Genomic DNA, 23,300 nt, shown 5'->3' with positions numbered 1-23,300 from the left:
CTCAGTCATAAAAAGGTGTCCTTCATTAATGAGAACTTTTTTCAAGGATCTTGTCTCTGAACTGTGCTACACTTCCCACAAGCTCCCACATTTCATAATATTGTACGGAATGTATTTATTATTTATTATTGAAATTTTCAAAAAGTAATCCTACAACCAGATGCTAAAAAAAGGCAGAGAGAAAGAACTTTGGAGCGTGGGTTGGCGACCATAGGGCCCTTAGCTGAGTCCTGGTATTGCTTCCACTTACTTGTGCCAGGTTCCTCACTTTCATCTATCCTATCCGACCTCCCTTGGTCAACTCTTGTTCTTTTCAGACCCCGGCAGTATTACGTATGGAGGCCTAGGGAGTCTTTCATTTTCATGCCCTTCGTGGCCCTTGTCTTCCTTTGACAGATACCTTCATTTTTTGAAGTGTTGGACCCCTTCCATTTTCTCTCTCTGATTAGTGTTATATAGAGGATGGTTGCCTAGTTATACTTCCTCTTAAAACAATAATCACCACCACCACCACCTGACAGAACATCTACCAAATGGATTGATGGATGCAATGACTTGAGGAGAAATATTCTTGAAAGAATTCTCTTAACCACTGGAAGAAGGCAGCTGGGTTAGAAAACAAAGCACAGAGTAAACTGATATAAGGACTTAAAAGATTTTCCAGTGGGCTTCATTGAACCATGTTTCTGTGTGGTCTGAGGTTGAAAAGAGTGTTGAATTCATAGCTAGACTAGGGTTCTTTGATATGGGTAATGATTACTAAATTTCATACTTAACAAGGTATGTATCACCAGAAAAACTAAGTCTGTGGAATAGCTTGGATGATGGATAAATGGTGGACAGAAATCTTTGTTCACGTTAAGGACATCAGGCTCCATGGCTAAATGGGTGTATGCTGGCCTTTGGTCCAAGGGGTCCCGGGTTCAATTCCTAGCCGGGTCGGGGATTTTAACCTTCATTGGTTAATTCCGATGGTTTGGGGGCTGGGTGTGTGTACCATCTTCAACATTAGAATGAAATGAAATGGCGTATGGCTTTTAGTGCCGGGAGTGTCCGAGGACATGTTCGGCTCGCCAGGTGCAGGTCTTTCAATTTGACACCCGTAGGTGACCTGCGCGTCATGATGAGGATGAAATAATGATGAAGATGACACATACACCCAGTGCCAGTGAAATTAACCAATGATGGTTAAAATTCCCGACCCTGCTGGGAATCGAACCCGGGACCTGTGTGACCAAAGGCCAGCACGCTAACCATTTAGCCATGGAGCCGGACAGCATTAGAATTCATTATAGGTATGGCCCCATAGGCGTGCAGGTCGCCTATTGGGCATCGTTGTTTTTCTCAGTCATTCATTACTGAGTACAAATGCATCTGTAGAAAGGCTGCTGTCCCAGGTAAACAGAATTTGGACAGTAGAAAACTCTCATTTAAAAGTAAAAACTCTACAAGCCTTTATGATGACCTAGTATAATTTCCAGCAAACTTGTAATGACTTCTAGAATATCTTGAAGTGTTCTCCCCATTTATTATTAGCATCATCTGAAAAGTATAAGAAAATGTAATTTTGCTCTCTGTCTAGAGTCTGAATAAACACTACATCAATAATTTTTTTTTAAATTTCATAACAATTTTGTACTCTGAAACACATTTCAGGTAAGTGTTCTCCTTTGGCCAAGAAGAAATCTGGTCAGCCTATGAATGTCTAATCTGAATTTATTATTGAAATTTTCAAAAAGTAATCCTACAACCAGATGCTAAAAAAAGGCAGAGAGAAAGAATTGCTTTTACAAAGATTACGTCATGTGGAAGATTAGGGTACATCCAAAATCTAGATAGTTTCCCTTCATCCACGCATAGCTGTAAATATAAATGCACATGGTTGGTATTTTATTTTCTGAACATGTATTGTTTTGATTTTTAAAATATTAATTTTCAGTTGAAAAAATCTTATGGCCTCATATACTGTATGCAAGCATTTTAATTTGATGCCATCTGGCTGCTTGCTCGTCAATTTCTATGTACCATTTTACTCTAGGCCTACTAGTGGCAAAGTAAACCAAATCTCTCTTGGGCGTCTTTGGCTGAGTTTTAATTAATTTTGTCAGGTAAACACCAACTGTGTCACCAGAGATCTTTTATATGCTGATATTGTATGACATGGAGTATCGAATGGACTATTGTCTGCCCTTCAAAAATCTGACTATCTCTGCCAGGTTTGAACCCACTATCTTGGGATCAAGAGGTCAACACTCTACCACTGATCCGCAACAATAATAATAGTAAAAATAATAATAATAATAATAATAATATGCCAATCTTCCCTTGATTACTGGCCACCCCTAATCCAACTAGTTGCTGTATTGGTTGCAAAATACACTAAGATATTAGAACTACTGTGAAAATGAAAATCCACAGCCTGTTTCCAGTCATTCAACCGGGTCAGGAATGGAATGAATGAAGCCCCCATCTAGCAGCGAGGATAGGAATTGTGCTGGCTGCCGAAGCCTGTCGCACTCCTCTGGGGCAATGGTTAATGAATGACAGGTGAAATGAAATGATATTGGAGAATGTTACTGGAATGAATTATGACAGGGAAAACCGGAGTACTCGGAGAAAAATCTGTCCCGCCTCTGCTTTGTCCAGCACAAATCTCACATGGAGTGACCGGGATTTGAACCACGGAACCCAGCGGTGAGAGGCCAGCGCGCTGCTGCCTGAGCCATGGAGGCTCCATTTTAGAACTATTGTATTACCCCTAAAATACCATACCATTTTGCAAAACTTATAAATTTGTGAGATTGATCATTCCTCTTCAAGTCTCACAAGAACCCCCTGTGGGTGGGGGACGCAGGCGAAGAATTCACCCACGGTATCCCCTGCCTGTCGTAAGAGGCGACTAAAAGGGGTGACCAAGGGATGATCAAATTAGAACCATGAAACTACTTGTGATTAGTACCACCACGCGGGGAATACCATGGGTCGCTTTTACTTGCGCGTAGTACCACTATGTTTGGTACCAAATAGGTTTGTGATTAGTAGCAACCGAGAGTGTGACAGCTTTTACAGTACCTGTGATTATTAGCACTCTATGAGTGACACCATGGGTTGACGGAACCCATGGTTCTGGCTTGCCTATGATTAGTACCCACTATATGAGGAACACCGCGGGATAGTACGAGTCCCTGTGGTTAGTACACTTATGTGATGAACACCATAGGTTTGCGTTGCCTGTAAATGTTGCCACAATGTGCGAAACACCAAAGGTCTGTAATACATGTGCGAATTTCATTACCTGTGAGTATTACCATAATGTGTGGAATGCCGTGAGTCTACGCTACTCTTGATTAGTACCACAACACGACAAATACCATGGTTCTACTTTTCTAGCGATAAGTACCATTGTGAGGGGCTGCTGACTTAGATTTTTGTCCCCTTTCAACTACAAGTATCATCATCTGCATCATCAAGTTTCACAAGAATACATAAAATTATATAATCACCTTTAACACATTCAGCTCTTTTGATTGGTTGCTTTCTTTTTATGTTGGGGAATGAGGGTGAGCTGTGCATATGATGATTCATTTTATTCAGGGTATGTGTAATGATGGAGGTTATATTTTATGATAAAGAGCTATGTGATAGCGAAGTCACTGGCTCCTCGGCCATGATTTGAATTTTGTAAAAAGGGACGTCACGTTCCTATGGTCCATGTTCTTCACAAAACTAGGGATTTACGATATCAACAGTCACATAAAACTACAAGCTTGCTTATTTTATTTTCTGATAATAAGCATTCCAGTAACTTTTTATTTTCTCTTTCTGGTGCAGGTACTACAGTGATCGTGGTGTGTGTGCCAAATGCTACCTTAGCTGCATGACCTGTAGTGGTCCTCGTCGAGATCAGTGCGTCACCTGTCCACCTGGATGGCAACTGGCTGCTGGAGAGTGTCATCCTGAGTGCCCTGAAGGATTCTACAAAACTGATTTTGGTTGCCAGAAGTGCCACCATTACTGTAGAACATGCAAAGGTGAGCTGAAATCTGTAGAAGAATTACAATTCTTTTTTCCATAAAGCCTAGACATACAGAGTAAATATATCTATTACACCTTCAAATATTCTATCTTCTATACTCCACACGGCTTTACTTCTAAATTGATGTTTCGCAAAACAAATGAGCATCGACTTACCTCTGTTGCCAGCGCGCCACCGCAGCAAGAACTGCTGATGCAATAGGACCGCGGTAAACAGCCCTTGTAAAATGTAATACCATACTCAGAAAAGCTAATGAATCTGGATTGAAAACAAATTCAGAAAACAATACTTTCTAGAGAATATATTAAGAATGAGGAAATAGCAACACATCACTCACTGCTAATGGCTAGCACAGGAAGGAGGTTATGGCCTACAAAGGGAATGCTCCACTGATCTGAGTCACTTTCTTGCCACTTGCCTTTTTCGAATTACACTGAGATGTGCTGAATACACACGAAGTATACTAACCAATACACGGATGTAAATAAAACTACCGCTATATTCTTATACACTGAACTATTAAACCTGTATTGTACTAACTTATGCTAGGCTGAACTGTAAATTACACTATAGGCTATGGTACTATACTAGAAAGGTAAAGACTAATATGAAAAAGACAAATTACTGAAGAAAAATACAAAAGATCGCGAACCGTACCAAATACCCTACACGCTGAGCGAGATACGTTAACCACGTGGTGAAGGTAAATTTAGAATCGGCAACTAAGCTTCGAGATAGCACTCTGCCGTTATAAGTCGATATGAATGGCAGCTTGGGATTGGTTGGATGTCTATGTTTCAGTGTGTAACCACCAGACAGAGCCAAAATCGGTCAAGACGTCAATTTAGAAGTAAAGCCGTGCGGAGTATAGTCTTCACTGTATGATACTATTTGACTGAACAAACCAGTGACTAATTGTCCACATCATCCACGTCATCCACATCCAAACCACTGTGTAACAGCTCTCTAGAAAAAATTCTGTAGCAAAGCAATATCTTGTACTCAAGATTTTCCTTGTATTGGATCATTTGTTATGACACTGTGTATTTTTCAGGTGAAGGACCCCTACAGTGTACATCCTGCCCTCAACACTACATGCTAGAAGGAGGACTGTGTATGGAATGTCTTGGTTCTCAATACTATGACCCTCCCACCCAGTTGTGCAAGAGTTGTCACGATAGCTGTCGTACATGTAGTGGGCCAGGCCCATTCAGTTGTACATCATGCTTATATCCTCTACACCTTGATCGCCTCAACAACCAATGTGTGCCATGTTGCAACACTGAAGGACAACAGGAATGCTGCAGCTGTGACAAACTGACAGGCAAGGCTTTTCTGATGGAAAATTTACTCAGAATTCTCATGCACAAGTTTTACCCATTTATATTCAACCTTTATGGCATCATGTTCTCTCCAACTAGCTACCTAGAGATTTTTGGATAGTTGATAGTTCGATGTGTAAGAAAATGTATACAGAAAGATTTAGCAGCATTTCTTTCTTCTTGTGAATGCCCATAAGTCTATAAGATAAATTCCAGACTTCTGAAATTATGTGTTAGACCCTGTCGTCATCATCATCATCATCATCATCATCATCATCATCCAACCAAGTTTGGGAACATATAGTTCTTTTGCATTTTACTCTATGTATATCACTCCTCATTCATCACAATGTTCTGCTCCAGATACTGTTATCTTATGCTTTTCTTAACCATGTCCATGCATCATAATATGGAATTTCCTCAGCGTCCCTAAATTTTCAATTAAAATTAGACTGTTTACTTTAGCATCCTTTCTTTGTTCAAACTTTTACTACCGGTACACTCAAACCATTACACTCTATATTTATTCATCTCTATAATTTGTACAATGAAGTAGCTCCCACATGCCTTAAATACAGAGGTGTGACAATTATTAGACTCAAAGGAGAAAAAAATTGCCTTAATTTTTGCTCTCATTTATCCTACTAATTTATACCACGCGACTCCATATCTTTCAGTCAAATATTAATTCAACCAACTAAAATTTCTGAAATACAGTATTATTAATAATACTACTTTATTAACGGCAATACCATTTTACATAACAATAGCGAAAAATAAACAAAACAAAACACACTAGAAAGAAAGATCAGTGGAGTATAAGAAGAAAAAGATGTACACAGGTTATAGTACAAGTAAACACAGGAAAGTAAGTCACTTCTCGAGATTGTGTAAGTCATTTCTAAATTTCTGCAATGAGAAATTAAATATATCAACATCCACTTTGTTTAGAAATTTACATTTGTTTAATTGGCCCATTGAATGCATAGTTCTATGCCAATTTGTGGACAGTGTATTCTTAAACCTCGTGCGTCTGTCTGGTACATTAATTAATTTTTTCAAGGAGTTGTGGGCAATCCACCAAGGAGTGAAGCAATTTAAAAATGAAAAGTGTATCCAGGAATTCACGGTGTTGTGACAGACTGTGCAGATTTGAAGACTGTTGTAGGCCTGTATAATCAACATTTTCATTTGGGAATCCTGCTCTAAATGAATATAAATGAAGAAATTTATGTTGTACTGAATTTGATCTATGCACAGAGGTGTGCAGTATTCGAGTATAGGTGGTACTAATTTTTTAAACCCATTCTCATGAAATGATGGAAATTTCCGTCATGGGTCTTCAGTCTGCATTTATACAATGACTGAAATATCCATCATGTTGCGGAAGTTCTTCATGGTTGCTGTGGATACCTATTGTCTTTCAATAATGTTCACAATGTACCTTAGAGATGTTGATTTTTGTATGCTTCCATTCCCACTTGTTCACAGCCTGTTTGATTGTTGTTTCGTTACCAAATAAGTTACAAAAGTTTGCCATGTCACTTGGCGCGAGAATGTAAACAACTCATACGATGAACATGATAGTACCTAAGATTTTTAGAGGACAGTGACTACAGTGACACTTTCTATGAGCTAAGTGATGGTGAATTATCTTCAGTGAATGTTAGTGAAAGTTCTTGAAGTGAATTAGAGAGTGATATTAGAGAATTTGCGTTTGGTAATGAGCCTAACCTCCAAAAGTGGAACTGGTCAGTGACAGACAATCTGACGAAAAATATATCCTGCACTACAAATGGTGAACTGAATGCTTGTGTAAGATGAATACTGTGTGTGAATCCAGGGAAGGTTGATGTTTTGGGTGAGTTTCTATCTCAAGAATTCTGGGAACTTGTTACAAACGAAACAAATGCATATGCTGCTAAGGTATTTCAGGAAATCGATAATAACGCTAATAAAACCAAAACTTATGATGAAGAAAAGTGGTTTCCTGTTACAAATGATGAACTGAAGGCTTATGTGTCTTTGTGTATTTTGATGTCCCAGACTAAAAAGCCTTCAGTTCAAGAAAATTGGACCAAGAGGCGGGTTCAACAAATGCCAGTTTTTTCTGCTCTTCAAGAGCATATCTAGATTTTTACATTTTGCACCAAATTCTCCACAGAACACCAGTGATAAACTCAGAAAAGTCAGACCAATATTACAGCTATTGTTGGACAAATTTCAAAGGGTGTATACACCTGGGAAAAATATCTGTATCGATGAAAGTCTAATCAAATTTCGAGGGCAGTTGTCCTTTGTTCAATTCAATCCTTCAAAATGGGCATGTTTTGGCATCATATTCTATAAAGTTTGTTGTTCTGAAACTGGATATTGCTGGCATTTTGAGATATATGTTGGAAAGGAAGGTGAGAATGTTGCTGGGGCAGGCAATGCCCAGAAATTGCCATGTAGTGAGAAAGTTGTCCTTGAACTTTGTAACGAGCTACTTGGATCAGGACGTACCATTTACATGGACAATTGGTACAGTTCTCCCATGCTTTTCAGTGAACTACTTGTGCATAACACCAATGCTGTTGGAACTGTACGTAAAAACAGAAAATTCATGCCACCACACTTTGTAACAACAAAACTAAAGAGAGGGGAAATCACTTTTGCTTCAGCGAATGGAATTCTGGCAACAAAACGGGTTGGTAAAAGGGATGTCCATTTCCTGTCAACAGTGCTTGAAAAACCAGACTTTGTTAAGACCACAAACAAAAGGGAAAAACTTGTCCTAAAACCAGATACAGTATGGCTATGGGATGGGTGGTGTTGATGCATATGATCAATGCCCTGCTTCCTACCCACTAATGAGACAGTATGCCAAAGGGTATAAAAAGATAAAATTTCAATGTACTTGATATGGCAATGTTGAATGCTAGTGTTATTTATCACATGCTGAATCCCAGCAAGAAGAGATGTTTTTCATGCTTCAGGACTGACATTGCAGAGCAACTTATGGAAAAGGTTGTTCTGCCTGATTACCAGACCAGGACTAGGCCAAGTGCTGCAAGCACACCCCTAAGATTGCAAGTAAACATTGGGGGCACTTTCCTGTGAAGATAGAACCCACTGCGAACAAGCAGCATGCAGCTGTGAGTTTGCATCCGGGAGGTAGTGGGTTCGAACCCCACTGTCAGCAGCCCTGAAGATGGTTTTCCACGGTTTCCCATTTTAACACCAGGCAAATGCTGGGACTGTACCTTAATAATTAAGGCCACGGCCATTTCCTTCCCATTCCTAGGCCTTTCCTGTCCCATCGTCGCCATAAGACCTTTCTTTGTCGATGTGACATGAAGCAAATAGCTGATGTGAAACAAGAAGAACCCATCCAGAAGGTGCAAGGTATGACATTCACCAAAAAATTCCCGAGGGAAATAATAGGGGTGAATCCCGCTATGAATCCAGTAGGTGCAAGGTGGCATTGCATACTGATAACTGCTTTAAGCTCTACCACACTGTGTTGAACTATTGTCATCTGTAGTTCTGTACATTGTTGAGGTAATTTGTTATAAGTGTAGTGATAGTTTTCAATGTAAATTAAATTGCAATGCATGGATTCTTGTTCTCTGAAAAATACCATCTGAATGGATTTATTACTTTGAGATTATGACTTTCTGTTTGGCCTGTTCACAACCCAACAACATCAGTTTCCAAGAGTTTGGATTGTAAATAGTACAAACCATATTGAATCATATCAGTGCTCAAGTAAAGCAAAATATCACAGAACCATGTGATGCCATCTGATTACACTCAAAAGAGAAATTAAAAATCATTAACAATGGGCTTAAAGATCTTATTCCAGTGGGTAAAAAGGAAGAAAAACCCAGGTGCAGGTGCTAACTTCATTAAAAATGAACAGGAGGAAGCGATGACACAGAAGCAGGATATATTACAGAGGTGGGGAAAATACTTTGAACATCTTTACAAGGTGCAAAATACCTCGGTACAAGGAGAAATCGAAGAACCAGATTTAGTGCAGATGGAAGAAAAGGAAAACGAGGTGTCCATGGCAGAGATTGAGTGGGCCACTAGAAGAATGAAACGAGGCAAGGCAGCTGGAATTAACGAGGTCATCATAGAAATTATAATAGCAGCAGGAGTAGTTGGTCTACGGTGGTTGTATAGACTCTTCAAAGTGATATGGAGAGAAAAGACTGTTCCAAAAGAGTAGACAAAAGGGGTCATTATACCAATTTTCAAGAAGAGACAGAAAGCAATATGAAAATCACAGAGGAGTGGCACTGATGCCTCATACAGCTAAGATCCTTGAAAGAATCTTGGATAAACGAATAAGAGACAGAGTAAAGGGAAAATTGGCAGAACACCAGTATGGATTCAGAAGAGGCAGGTCCACATTTGACCCAATATTTACATTGCGGCAAATGTTGGAAAAATATTGTGAATATGGAAAAGACATGGTGGTAACTTTTCTAGATATTGAAAAGGCATATGACAGTGTCCCAAGGAATTTGGTATGGAAAACATTGACAGAGGCACAGATTGCGAATGAAACAATGCAGTGGTAATAGCAGTGTATCAAAATTGTGAAAACTGTGTTAGAACCAAAGTGGGTCAAACTGGATGGTTCAGAGTTGAGACAGGCTTAAGGCAGGGAAGTGTATTGTCTCCCTTACTCTTCATTATCATCATGGATAGAATTCTACATAATATCAAGGAGAAGATAACGGGTGAGCAAGTAAAGTCTGTGCTCTTTGCTGATGACATTGTAGTTTGAGGAGATAATGAAGAGGAAGTACAGACACAAGTTGATTTATGGAATGAGGAGATCAATTTTGGAATGAAGGTTAGTAACAGAAAATCCAGGGGAGTGATAAAAATAGGAAATGAACCTCTTGAAGTAGTGAAAAATTTCAAATACTTGGGCAGCATGTCATCACAAGATGGAAATTTGGACGGAGAAATTTCTACCAGTGTGTGAATGACATTGTATGGAACAAAGATGTACCAATGAAGTGCAAGAAGGTTTTATACTCATCCCATACTGACCTATGCTTCAACAGCCTGCACGTTGACTAAGCGGAACCAAAGTAAGATACAAGCAGCTGAAAGAGGAGCGTACAGGGAAAGATAAGACAAGATAGAATACGAAATGAGGAAATAAGGAGAAGCGTGGGAGTGTGTAAACTTCGAGAAGAGAAAGATATAGCAAAGTTAAAATGGTTTGGACACATGATGGGAATGCCAGGAGAGAGAATACCTAAGAGAACATTCATGGACACAGAGACTGCAAAGAGGCCTAGGGGACAGCCTAGAATGAAATAGAGGAGCTCTGTTGTGGACTGTATTGCAAATAGAGATATTGATAGCAATAAAGTACTAGAATAGGAATGGTGGAAAGATCGAGTAAGGTGGAAGGTTTTGGCACACTACCCTACCCAGAGAGAATCCGGATGATGATGATGATGATGATGATGATGATGATGATGATGATGATGATGATGATGATAGGGGTCTACATTACCTAGAATATAATCACTGTTGAAATTTAAAGAAACTATATTAATGTTCTAAAATTTACTTTAAACAGACAGGTAATATGTGAAAGAACTTCAATACAGGAGAGGAAAAATATTTATAGTAATTTTTGTAGGCAGCCAGTAATAAATTATGCAATGAAAATAATACATACATAATGTTCAGTCTAATAATTTTCACACCTCTGTAGACTAAAAGTCTGTAAGCAAGTTATTTGAATCTCTAGTAGACTTTTTAAAATAGAGTATCGTAGTCATGTGGTAAGGAAAATCAGTTCATTGCCCCTGAATTTCTAAATAGAAGTTTCTGAAATTGTTATTCAGCATCCCAGAAATATTCCACAAAATTTTAAGTATTTTCTTCTGTGGAGAATTTTTTCACACCTCTAATTTTTAGCTTGAAATGAAATTATTCAGAATTTACCCAGTGGTTTTGAAATTATTACATGAACCCTCTTCCTCCTTCTTGGAATCTATAACAGGAAGATTCTTTTGTACAATGGCTGTTGAAATTCTTATGAATGCATCATGAAAGATAATTTATAGACCTACCCCTATACCCTATATTTTAGGTGTCACAGAATTCAAATGGCTGGAGGCTGACCATTTCCTATCCTAAGAATATACAGTCGACTGTAAATCACAGGAAGATGTGGGATAGGCTTAGAAAGGTGGGAATTCCATAACATCTCACTGTATTGATGCATAATCTTCATTTGGGACAAGAATCCATTGTTAGAACTGAGCATAGCAACATAGAATGGCTCTCAGTTAGTAAGGGGGTAAGATAGGGTTGCATACTCTCACTTTATATGTTCAGCTTATATACCGAATACATTATGAGAAAAGCTGAATTGGATGAGCCCACTAACAGATCTAAGATAGCTCGTCTGAATATAAATAACCTGTGGTATGCAGATGACACCACTTTGATTTGGAGGACATCATAATGAAAGTTGCCAGCCCCACAGTGTGGGGTAGTGTGCCTGCCTCTTCTGGCCAGGTCAGGGATTTTTACCTGGACCTGAGGGCTGGTTCAAGGTCCACTCAGCCTACGTGCTTACAATTGAGGAGTTGTCTGATGGTGAAATGGCGGCCTCGGTTTAGGAAGCTAAGAATAACAGCCGAGAGGATTTGTCGTGCTGATCACATAATACCTCATAATCTGCAGGCCTTTGGGCTGAGCAACAGTTGCTTGGTAGACCATGGTCCATCGAGGCTGTTGTTCCATAATGAAAGTTAAAGAACAGAGTGAAAGGATTGGCCTGTATTTTAACATTAGCAAAATTCTAATGACAGGTTCACGATCGGATATCAGGATAAATAAGGAAGTTATCAATATGATGCATAATTTCTGTCTGCTGGGAGCAATCATCAGTCAGCTCTAGTAGACAAGAAATTTGGTGAAAGTTAGCACTTGGGAGGGCAACCTTTAAAGGGCTAGATAAAATTGTAAAATATTTGGATATGTCTATGTACATCGAGTTCAGAATGGTCGTGAAAACTGAACCATAAAGCACTGAGATAGAAAACACATTGATGCATTTGAGTTTGAGCTATGATGCTGGCGAAGAATTTTACATATACCTTGAACAGCCAAGAGTGCAAACAAATGGGTAATTCAGAAAAATCCAGATATGTCTCATGAGGCATTTATTACGAGGTTAGAGCTGTTATACTTTGGGCATATTATGAGATAGTCTGATTCTTTGGAAAAAAATTATAAAGCTTGGGATAGTGGAAAGAACTTGGAGATGAAGGTGGCCGGCACTGAGATGGATAGACTTTGCACAAATAAAATGAATATGTCACTGGAAGAAATGAAAGGATTCATGAAAAACAGAAACATCTGGTGACACTCCATCTGTTCAGTCGCCAGGAGTTGTCGTCAACTTCATGGTACCCAATATATACGATAATATGTGTCCCTAATAAATATGTATAATATGCAACAACTTTCTATACCACTCACTGTAAAATATTACTTGTGGCTATTCATTCCATCTCCTTTCCAAACCACTTATCTGGTCATCTGTAAGAATCATGTACATGGAGTGACATGTACACATCCTCAGTTTTTTTTTGTTTGTTTCTGAGATTATTAAAACACATGATATTACTTAGGTTTTGAAATTTGAGGGGAAATAAAAGTATTTATCAGTTTTTTCAATATAATTTTTAACTAGTTCAGATACAGTGATTGGAGTTCTGTGCAAACGTATGCCAAGTTAAAAATCTACCACAGCTTTCTGATATATATAAGCTCTGTGCAAGCTTCTATACTCATATTACAAGTTTTAATCAGTTTGTTATGAATTGCATTGCTGTTCTAGAAGTTTCCGCATAAGTTCCTGCTCTCTGTAGGATCTCTGTCATTCATTATGCTCACTTCATGCTACCCGTCAGTTTGATTATTCCTCTAAAATTGTTTTGACTGTAAAATTGTACTTAAAATATTTCATTAGATTGAGTCAAGTATCATCAGCCTTCATTTTATCTTACAGGTGGTTGCCAAAACTCATCTCCAGCTGGAAAGCGACGAATATCTGCTGGAGCAGAACAAGCTGAGAGCAGTTTAGCATACCAGCAAGATTCCATTGGAATGGTCGAACATGATACTCCTTACAGCATGGTGACAGCTATGGCTATAGCGGCTTGTGCTACAGTTATCATAGCATTTGGCATTATATTTACTGTCTTACAAGTAAGATATAAAGTTTCGTACTCAATAGAGCTAAAGATCATTCCTTTCAAGCAGGACTCCCAGATGCTTGTTTTTATCAGTTTCATTTTTGGCTATTAATATGATGGGTTTGCCACTGCAAAAGTTATTTTACATTCTATTGGTTTTTGTATGTATGTATGTATGTATGTATGTATGTATGTATGTATGTATGTATGTATGTATGTATGTAGTGAACCCTTTGGGTCCATATTGAGGGATACCTACCTTTCTTACCTATCAGCAAAGTTCATGAGATCTGTCTCTTGGGTCGTGTCGGGTTCTTCGTCACTTGCTGAGGTAATGGTAGGGTTCAGTAATTCTAATCTATCTACTGGAATGAAAGGTCTGTTTAAAAGATTCCTATTTATTCAGGAAATTTGAAGCCTTCTTTTATGTCAATGGTATCATAGAAGTCAATTGTGTCCACTGGACACCACAATCATTTTTACATAAACGTCTGAACACTGGTGTGAGACTTTAACGTAACTGCCTGACGGGCATTCTTACTAGAATTATTGATCATTTAAGAAAGGAAAGTCTGGAAATCCTTAAATTCGGCTTCCATGTGAGACCACATGTACCATCATAGTGATTCGTTATGGTCCAGCCCTCGTAACACGAACTCTGGACTCTGGGTGTAATTAAGGCCGTCCAATCGGTGTGTGCCACACAGTGGTTCTACGGCATGGACCCTTAATTGAATCGATGTGACCTGCGTCTATGTCATGGACCGACATCTAATCTTCTAAGTTACTTTAAAGTCATTGTGGATGATGACCGCAAGGAAAGGATGCTACAATGGCATATGGCCCTAATCTAAGTCACTGAGGTTGATGACCCCCTGACCATCCAAGTTTCTAGGCTGAAGGCTAAACACAATTAAGTTACATCGGTTGATGACCAAAGTTTCCACTTTACTATCCCCAGCACATTCACTGCTCAATCAATCAAAGTTCAATAATTACAACAATAGCAATGCTCACAAACTTAGTGGCAGTAAACTCCATTTCCTTCGGATATGTCCCCTTAATCGTTACTTTATTTTTTAATATTCCCCAGAAACAAACTAAAATTTCCAGAATGCATCTCCAAGTTATTTGCTTGATTAAAGTTATTTCAAAATGCGGTTTCACTGAATTTAATAATTAAATAAATTTAAATGATTTAACGGAATGTTAACGAACAACAAATTTTTTCTCCGCGGACTCTGGTTTCTTCACAAATTTCTACGCAGCTGTGATGTGAATTCAATATTGCGATGTTTATCTGGCTGGAAAAGAATTTGTTACATAATTCATGTCCAGCTATATATCCTGTCTCGTGATTTCACACTTTAAAGTCTAATCTAGTCCTAACCATTATCAAAACTTGGATATCCTATGAATCTACGTACAAACCAAACAACTCGCCATATAATTACGATGTCATATCTCGTCATACCATTATGAATTTTGCACACCCCTCACAGACAAACCGATCATCACGACCATCGCTCTATATTTTGGACAACCCTGAATTTGGTTACTCTGTTCCTTATACTCCAAGTTCGTGGTTTCAAATGTTCATTACGTCCCCAATTACAGTATTTCACAATACTCAGATCATTACCGGCTATGAAATTCAACTAAATCCAGCATTTTAACGTTTCCCTGGCCGAGAATACAGTACAATCTCAACTCCACGCCTGTCCCGTTATCATAGCTGAGGTCTCTCATCCCCCGAGTTCGCTTGGCAGTTACACGAAACACCTGGTTTATTCACAGTTGACTGGCTTCTCAAAATGCTCCCTTTAAACTCTGCCGACATAATTAAACAAATACGATATTCTAACCAACAAAATGCACAGGTTATGCTTCAAGATGCCCACACTAATTATACGCGTCGCCAATTATTACCGCTATGGATTTCTATGAATTTCTTTCCCTTCTCAACATTATAAAATATTCCTCGGGCTATCATGTCCCGGCTTCAAATGACAGGACTCTAACCTGATTCGCACATCTCATCTCAACTCATATAAAACATTCCTCGGGCTTCCGTGTCCCGGCTTCAATGACAGGTCCAACCTGATTTCCAAATCTCATATCAACAAACTAACCTCTGTTTCCCAGCTCCACAATTATCATCGACAAAGAACTGGAATAAAATCCTTACTAGAAATCCCGACGTCTAATATCGCACAATGCATTTCTCATGAATAACTTTGCATAAACGAGATCGTATTTAATAACTTGATTTTTATGAACAAAATGACTGAAACATACTACTAGATCTTTTTATTGTCAGTCAGACACAGTTTAAAATGAGCTTAGAAAAACGTTTCTCTCCGTGACCAAATTCATCACCCTAAGTTCTTACCCGACAGCGCGCTTCCACTTGATTGAAAATGAGTAACCATGGATTATTATTATTAACGTCAAATTGCAGACAGAAAAATTTTACGTCGAATGAACATCTTAATTTGACATCACAAAATATAGGCAGTACACTCACACGGATGACGATCTACATTGGACGTGATATCACTTCGGAACCCTATTCAATAACTTTTTACAACATTATACGGCACTCGCAAGACTTCAAAATTTTATCCAAGTGGAAAATAAAACAAATGACTCTTTTAGTCGTACTCTCACATTTACAAAACTTAGTAGGGTGACCACTGCGTCGTATATCCCCATTCAAATACACTTTTAGAGATCACGAGACAAGATATAAGAGGTAGTAAGATGGAAAGTCACCTACCTCATGTCGTCACGCCAGTGTTCGTCATAGGGCTCACCTACGACCCTGGCACTTTATTTAGCCATTTTTACATTCATGGCTTCACAGTTTATTATTATTTTCTTCAGGTTTCCTGGAATAAAGCATAAAAAAAAGAAAATACCCTTCACTTGTTTGTTGAGCGCACACGATGGACTATAATTGTTTCCGCACACGAATTACTTAATCACATTAGAATTTACTCAGTACTTTGACCGTCCTATCTGGTACAATTATTTCACTCAAGAAAACTATCCCCTCATGGACTCAAGACCTAGCCACACTGGCTGAAATCTGCAGTTGAACTCAGTCTACTTTCGTTGTTTGATTTCGCAGAGCAGCTCAATAATTTTTCGTCCGCTTTGTATCACAAATGCCGGAGAAGGAGAATTCGTCATGGCGTCCCTTCGTATTTATAGCAGTTACCCCCTCTCTTCGGATATCTCCCTTTGCCGCCAAGAAAATTTCTATAAATTTTCTGACTTACCTAAACTGTAATTTGAAGAGTTTTGAAAGTGACTACATGCTTGCTACATTTCTGGCGGTAGTGTTCATGGACATTTAAAACTTTTACGAGTTCGATTTGTGAGATGATTGACCCCCTTTGATAGGCACTATATTTTTTTGACTTGGCTTGGGTCGCCATGTACACGCGCTTTGAAATAGTTCACAAAAATGACTTGAGATTCTTCCGCCGTTGACACGTGTGGCTGACGTCACGTACCCCAGAGCGTGGGACCGAAGGTAATCACCCCCTCGTCACGTGTCAAATCCATGCTATCAAGAATCCAACTTTTAGTTTAATTGTTACATTATGCATAATGTTCTTAGGGCACAAAGGTCATGGGTTCAGTATGTATGTATGTATGTATGTATGTATGTATGTATGTATGTATGTATGTATGTATGTATGTATGTATGTATATGTGTGTGTGTATGTATGTATGTATGTATGTATGTATAAACAAGAAACTATGGAATTCCATGCTAATGAGCATAATGTGTCACTGATACAGCGAGTTATATCTTGTGTTATATTTTGTGCCAATGGAGCCATCATTATAGAGTGAGAGAAACTGGACTCCTAAGAAATAACTATGAAATCAATCCTGCAATATCTCTTTTCAAGCTGGGCTGAGTAACTCAGATGGTAAAGCGCTGGCCTTCTAAGTGCAACTTGGAAGGTTCGATCCTGACTTAGTCCAGTGGTATTTGAAGGTGATCGAATTCATCAGCCTTGTGTTGGTATTGGCATGTAAACAAATTCCTGCGGGATAAAATTCTGGCACCTCGGTGTCTCCAAAAACGAGAAAAGTAGTTAGTGGAATGTAATAATAATAATAATAATAATAATAATAATAATAATAATAATAATAATAATAATAATAATAATGTTATTGGTTTTACGTCCCACTAACTACTTTTATGGTTTTCGGAAAAGCCGAAGTGCCAGAATTTAGTCCAGCAGGAGTTCTTTTATATGCCAGTAAAACTACAGACACGAGGCTGACATATTTGAGCACCTTTAAATACTACTAGACTGAGTCTCAGGATTGAACCTTCCAAGTTGCACTTAGAAGGCCAGCACTTTACCGTCTGAGTTACTCAGCCCAGTTGTGAACAGATATTGCACTATAAAAGCCTTCTTTGGTTGCAAATAACCTGAACCACATATATTAGCAGTGTATGATCTGCAATGAAGGAATAAAACACTCAAATAGGCTAAATCCAGCCGTTACTCATAATACACCCTTCAGATATCATATTTGAAGATCCAGTATTTGCCAGATGTGAAAATGGGAAACTATGGAAAACGATCTTTGGAGATGACAAGATTCGAACCCACCATCTCTCAAATGCATGCTCACAGCTCTGTACCCCAAACCGTGCATGGAGTCATGTAATGTGAATGGTTAAAGAGTGTCTGTGTAATGAGACCCACATATTTAGCTGCAGAGGGTACTAGAAGCAGGAGAACGACTGTAGAAGACAAGGAACCAGATAGGGGTGCAGCAGTAACTGTGTACAGGGGATGGAGGAGGAAGTAGAGGTTGTCAAAAAGCACAACAGTGTATAGTGTTATAGGATGTGTAATGATGGTGAAGATGATGATGGTTTTAAGAGGCCAAACGTCAAGGTCACTGGTCTCAAAATAGTATGTATGTATGTATGTATGTATGTATGTATGTATGTATGTATGTATGTATGTATGTATGTATGTATGTATTCACAAGAAACTATGAAATTCCATGCTAATGTGTCGCTGATACAGTGAGTTATATCTTCATATTTTGTGCCAATGGAGTCATCATTATAGAGTGAGAGAAACTGAACTCCTAAGAAATAACTATGAAATCCACCCTGCAATATCTGTTCTCAAGCTGGGCTGAGTAACTCAGACGGTAAAGCGCTGGCCTTCTAAGTGCAACTTGGAAGGTTTGATCTTGACTCAGTCCAGTAGTATTTGAAGGTGATCAAATACATCAGCCTTGTGTTGGTATTGGCATGTAAACAAATTCCTCAGGATAAAATTCTGGCACCTCGGTGTCTCTAAAAACCAGAAAAGTAGTTTGTGGAATGTAATAATAATAATAATAATAATAATAATAATGTTATCCCGTGTGGGGATTTACTGGTTACCTCAATCGGGCATGTCCCATTGGAATTGGGGAAGCTCGCTGGCTCTGCCGCCAGCGGAGTCAGAGGGTAGTAGGGAAATAAAATACCACCATGAAAAAAAAACTGGTCCCTTGCCAGGGTTACGGCAAAGACTGGTAAATGACCAGAAGCCAGAAAACATCTTGAGGCAACCTCTAGGGCTAACAACCCTAGTTGTAAAAGGATGGGTACCCGTCCAAAGCAAAGTCAAATCAAAAAGCATGATGGCACAACATTTCAAGAAACATACCCCAGGGGCTAAATCTTCGGATAAATCCCTCATCGTGAACGCCACGGCACAAGAGTCTCATTCGGATTCTGGGGGAGACTCGACATCATGCAAGAGACGAGTCGGAGCGTCTCGGTGTACCCCGAAGAGTCAAAAACTCAGGCCAAAATCTAAAACCTTTCTAGCAACTTTCAACATAAATTCACTTACACAAACTGGCAAGCTGAAAACCCCCACCAAAGCTCTTCACAAAAATCAGATATCCATATTGGCCCTACAGGAAACAAGGTACCCAGATGAAGAGATTTTTGAATCCGAAGGCTAGTGATTTTTCAAGAGCAAAGCGGAAAGAGGAATCCTCAATGGAGCTGTGATGCTTGGAACCACGTTTGCTGTTAGAACCAAGATCCTTAAATCGGTTGCAAATTTCGAACCTGTGAATGACAGATTGTCTATATTCACAATTAAATGCGCGAACAAAACCTGCGCCCTAGTTAACGCACATGCTCCTACAAACGATAAGAACAAGTCTGATCCAGATGAAGTTGATAATTTCAGGGACCTACTGGATGAAAAATTAAACAAAATCCCCAAACACCATGTCAAGCTTCTTTTGAGTGACTTCAATGCCCAACTAGGTCGTGAACAGAAGTACAAGAAAGTTATAGGAAATTACCCTGCTCACAAAAGAACCAATCCCAATGGCAAAAGACTGGTGTCCATTTGCGAAAATCACAACCTGCAGGTCATGTCGACCCACTTTCGCCATCTACCCAGAAAGCAAATGACTTGGCGTTCTCCCATCCAAGCTCTCGGAGAGTTCCAAATTGATCATGTTGCAATCTCAAGGAGAAACAACCCTGAGATGTGGCCTCAGATCATTATATGTATCTTATCAAATTCAAACCAATTCCCGCAAACACAAGGAAGACAACCAAACAGATCACACGCTTCGACAATGATAAACTTCGGCAAAGGGTCGAGGAGTTCCAGGAGAAGGCTAGACCAAATGACTGTGACTTTAACAACGCCAAAAGTCTCCTTGTTGAGGACGCCAAAGACGTTGCAGAAATCAAGAGAAGCAAAAAGCATGCCTGGTGGAATAGTACCTGCGAATCAGTCCTCAAAGAAAGACTCAATGCGTGGAAACAGTACTACTCTACGAAATCAGAAAATGATTGGGAAACCTACAAAACCCAACGTGCCCAAACAGCTAGGGTGTTCAGAACTGAAAAACGTAAATACGAAAAATCTCTCATTGAAACGATAGAAGAAAACTTTAGGAAGAATGAAAGCAGAGAGTACTACAGAGCCTTCAAACGCAAACTCGCTGGCTATAAACCACCATCTCTATGCTTTGAGCGAAAGGACGGCACACTGGCGACGTCAAATGAAGAAAATTGCAGCATTCTGGCAGATTACTTCAAGAATTTACTTAATTGCTCTAAACTGCAAAGTGCCATTGAGACCAAGGAACCCTTACTCAGGTACCCATATTCCAGACCACCCGACAGAGATGAAATCAAGCGCCACATTGCCCGTCTCAAAAATAACAAAGCACCGGGAGAAGACTCAGTAGTAGCAGAACTATGGAAATATGCCCCAGAGGAATCACTTGATATCTTGCAAAAGCAAATAGAAGAAATTTGGAACAAGGAGACCCTACCCGAAGATTGGAAAATAGCTTTGATCCATCCATTACACAAAAAAGGCAGCATGAAGAACATCAACAACTACAGAGGAATATCTTTGCTACCCGTGACTTACAAAATTCTGTCACTTGCCATCCTGGAGCGTTTGGAAGCACAAGTAGAACATCAAATAGGTGAATACCAAGGAGGGTTCAGAAAAGGTCGCTCAACAGCTGAACAGATTCAAAATCTCAAAACGATCATCAGATATTGTACACTAAGGTCCAAGCAGTATGTGTCTGTCTTTGTGGACTTTAAGAAAGCGTACGACTCCTTTGACCGGGAAGTCGTGCTAAACATCTTAAATGAATTTGGAGTTGATTTGAAACTGCTGGCATTAATTAGAGCCACCCTGGCCAATACAAAATCCAAGGTGAAGTTCCACGGATGTCTCTCGCATTCCTTTGACATCAAAACAGGAGTCCTACAAGGTGATGGGCTATCCTCGATACTCTTCAACTGTGTTCTTGAAAAGATCATCAGAACCTGGCGGGTGAAATTACAGGAAACCAACTACAGTCCATTGAGAATAGGAACCAAATCCAAGGGGATCGCAACAGACTGCTTAGCATTTGCCGATGATATTGCTGTTTTCTCAAACGACATAGAAACCGCTAGAGCTCAAATTGAAATTTTAAAGGAAATTGCCGAACAAACTGGTTTGCAGATATCGTTTGAGAAAACAGAAGTAATGACTAACATCAAAGAGGCTCCACCAAAACTCCATACAAAATACGGGGACATCACCCGTGTAGACAAATTCAAATACCTGGGTGAGATCATCATGAAAAATGGACTGGACAAAGAAGCACTTCAGGAGCGAGTACACAAACTGGAAATAGCCTACCAAACATCCCGCACAATCTACAACAAAAAATGCCTTTCGCAAAACACAAAGATACATCACTATGAAACAGTTTTGAAGCCAGTAGTTCTATATGCAGCCGAAACCCTGTCTCTAAATGCCAACAAAGGACTCCTTGAAGAACTGGAGAAAAGAGAACGCAAAATTGTGAGAGGAATCTTGGGATCAAAGTACAGAAATGGAATCCATCAAAAGAGATCCAACAAGGAAGTCTACAGCAAAATAGAGAAAATTACCGACACAATCAGAAAAAGACGGGCACGATTTTACGGTCATCTGAAAAGAATGGACGGAAGAAAGTTAACTAAAGAAATCTTTCAATTTTTTGATTCAAACCCCAAAATCACAACTCCCTGGTTTAGAAATACCAAAGAAGACCTGCAAATGCTACATATCTCAGCTGAAGATGCCCTTAACAGAGATCTCTTCCGCAAGAAAATATTGACGAACGGGCTAAACCGAGACAAGCAACCGAAGAGAAGACACGGTGCCCCTTGGACAGAGGAGCGTAAGCAGGCCCACTCACAAAGAATGAGGGAAATTTGGGCTCTAAAGAAGGCCAAGTTCAGTGTCAAATGCAACAAGACTTAACGTGGTCCTTGATGGCCCCAGCGAATTATATATATATAATAATGTTATTGGTTTTACGTCCCACAAATTACTTTTACGGTTTTCGGAGAAGCCGAGGTGCCGGAATTTTGTCCAGCAGGAGTTCTTTTACGTGCCAGTAAAACTACACACATAAGGCTGACACATTTGAGCACTTAAAATACCACTGGACTAAGCCAGGATCAAACCTGCCAAGTATATAATTCTGTATTCATTTTATTGGACCACAATTTAGTACAAATTAAGAAAACTCTTAAGAATTTACATATTTATTTAAACATGTAACCCATTAATAATAGTACATAGCTAAAGATAATTTTAATAGTGGATTTTTTTGTGCATATATCCCAGTTGGTGAGTGCCTATGTGCATGCATATTTTGCAGGTTTCAAGCGCATATGAATCCACCTTCTAATAATGAGAATCATACCGCATTCAGAGGAACAACAAACCAAATAACTAACAGTATGGTAATTTATCTTAATTTTATTCAGTTGCCTTTAAAATGTTTGTTTGTTTCTTTGGTTGGTTTTTTTGTTGTGGCACTGATACAGACAGGTCTTATGGCGATGATGGGACAGGAAAGGGCTAGGAGTGGGAAGGAAGCGTCCGTGGCCTTAATTAAGGTACAACCCCAGCATTTGCTTGGTGTGAAAATGGGAAACCACGGAAAACCATCTTCAGGGCTGCCGACAATGGGGTTCGAACCCACTATCTCCCGAATACTGGATACTGGCGGCACTTAAACAACTACAGCTATTATCTGTTGATACCTGACTTTAACCCAATATATCTACCATTAAGGATGATAAGAAGTGTAATTATGAATATACAGACCAAAAGAAACTATAAGTCAGTGAAG

At 39.2% G+C, this 23,300-nt stretch overlaps 1 protein-coding gene across 1 annotated transcript in view; it reads left to right on the top strand.

Annotated features, from left to right (window-relative positions):
- Fur2 (furin-like protease 2) overlaps window positions 1–23,300 on the top strand; it is a 147,831-nt gene that overhangs the window by 118,466 nt on the left and 6,065 nt on the right. Inside the window, exons 13-15 of the mRNA XM_067136712.2 lie at window positions 3,832–4,031; window positions 5,091–5,360; window positions 13,403–13,602. Of these exons, the coding sequence (XP_066992813.1) occupies window positions 3,832–4,031; window positions 5,091–5,360; window positions 13,403–13,602 (670 nt within the window). The remainder of the gene's footprint in view (window positions 1–3,831; window positions 4,032–5,090; window positions 5,361–13,402; window positions 13,603–23,300) is intronic.

Source organism: Anabrus simplex, chromosome 1 (genome assembly GCF_040414725.1).
Source record: "Anabrus simplex isolate iqAnaSimp1 chromosome 1, ASM4041472v1, whole genome shotgun sequence".
NCBI lineage: Eukaryota > Metazoa > Arthropoda > Insecta > Orthoptera > Tettigoniidae > Anabrus > Anabrus simplex.
The sequence above is the reverse complement of the archived record's forward strand: the minus strand, read 5'-3'. Positions and strand labels throughout refer to the sequence as shown.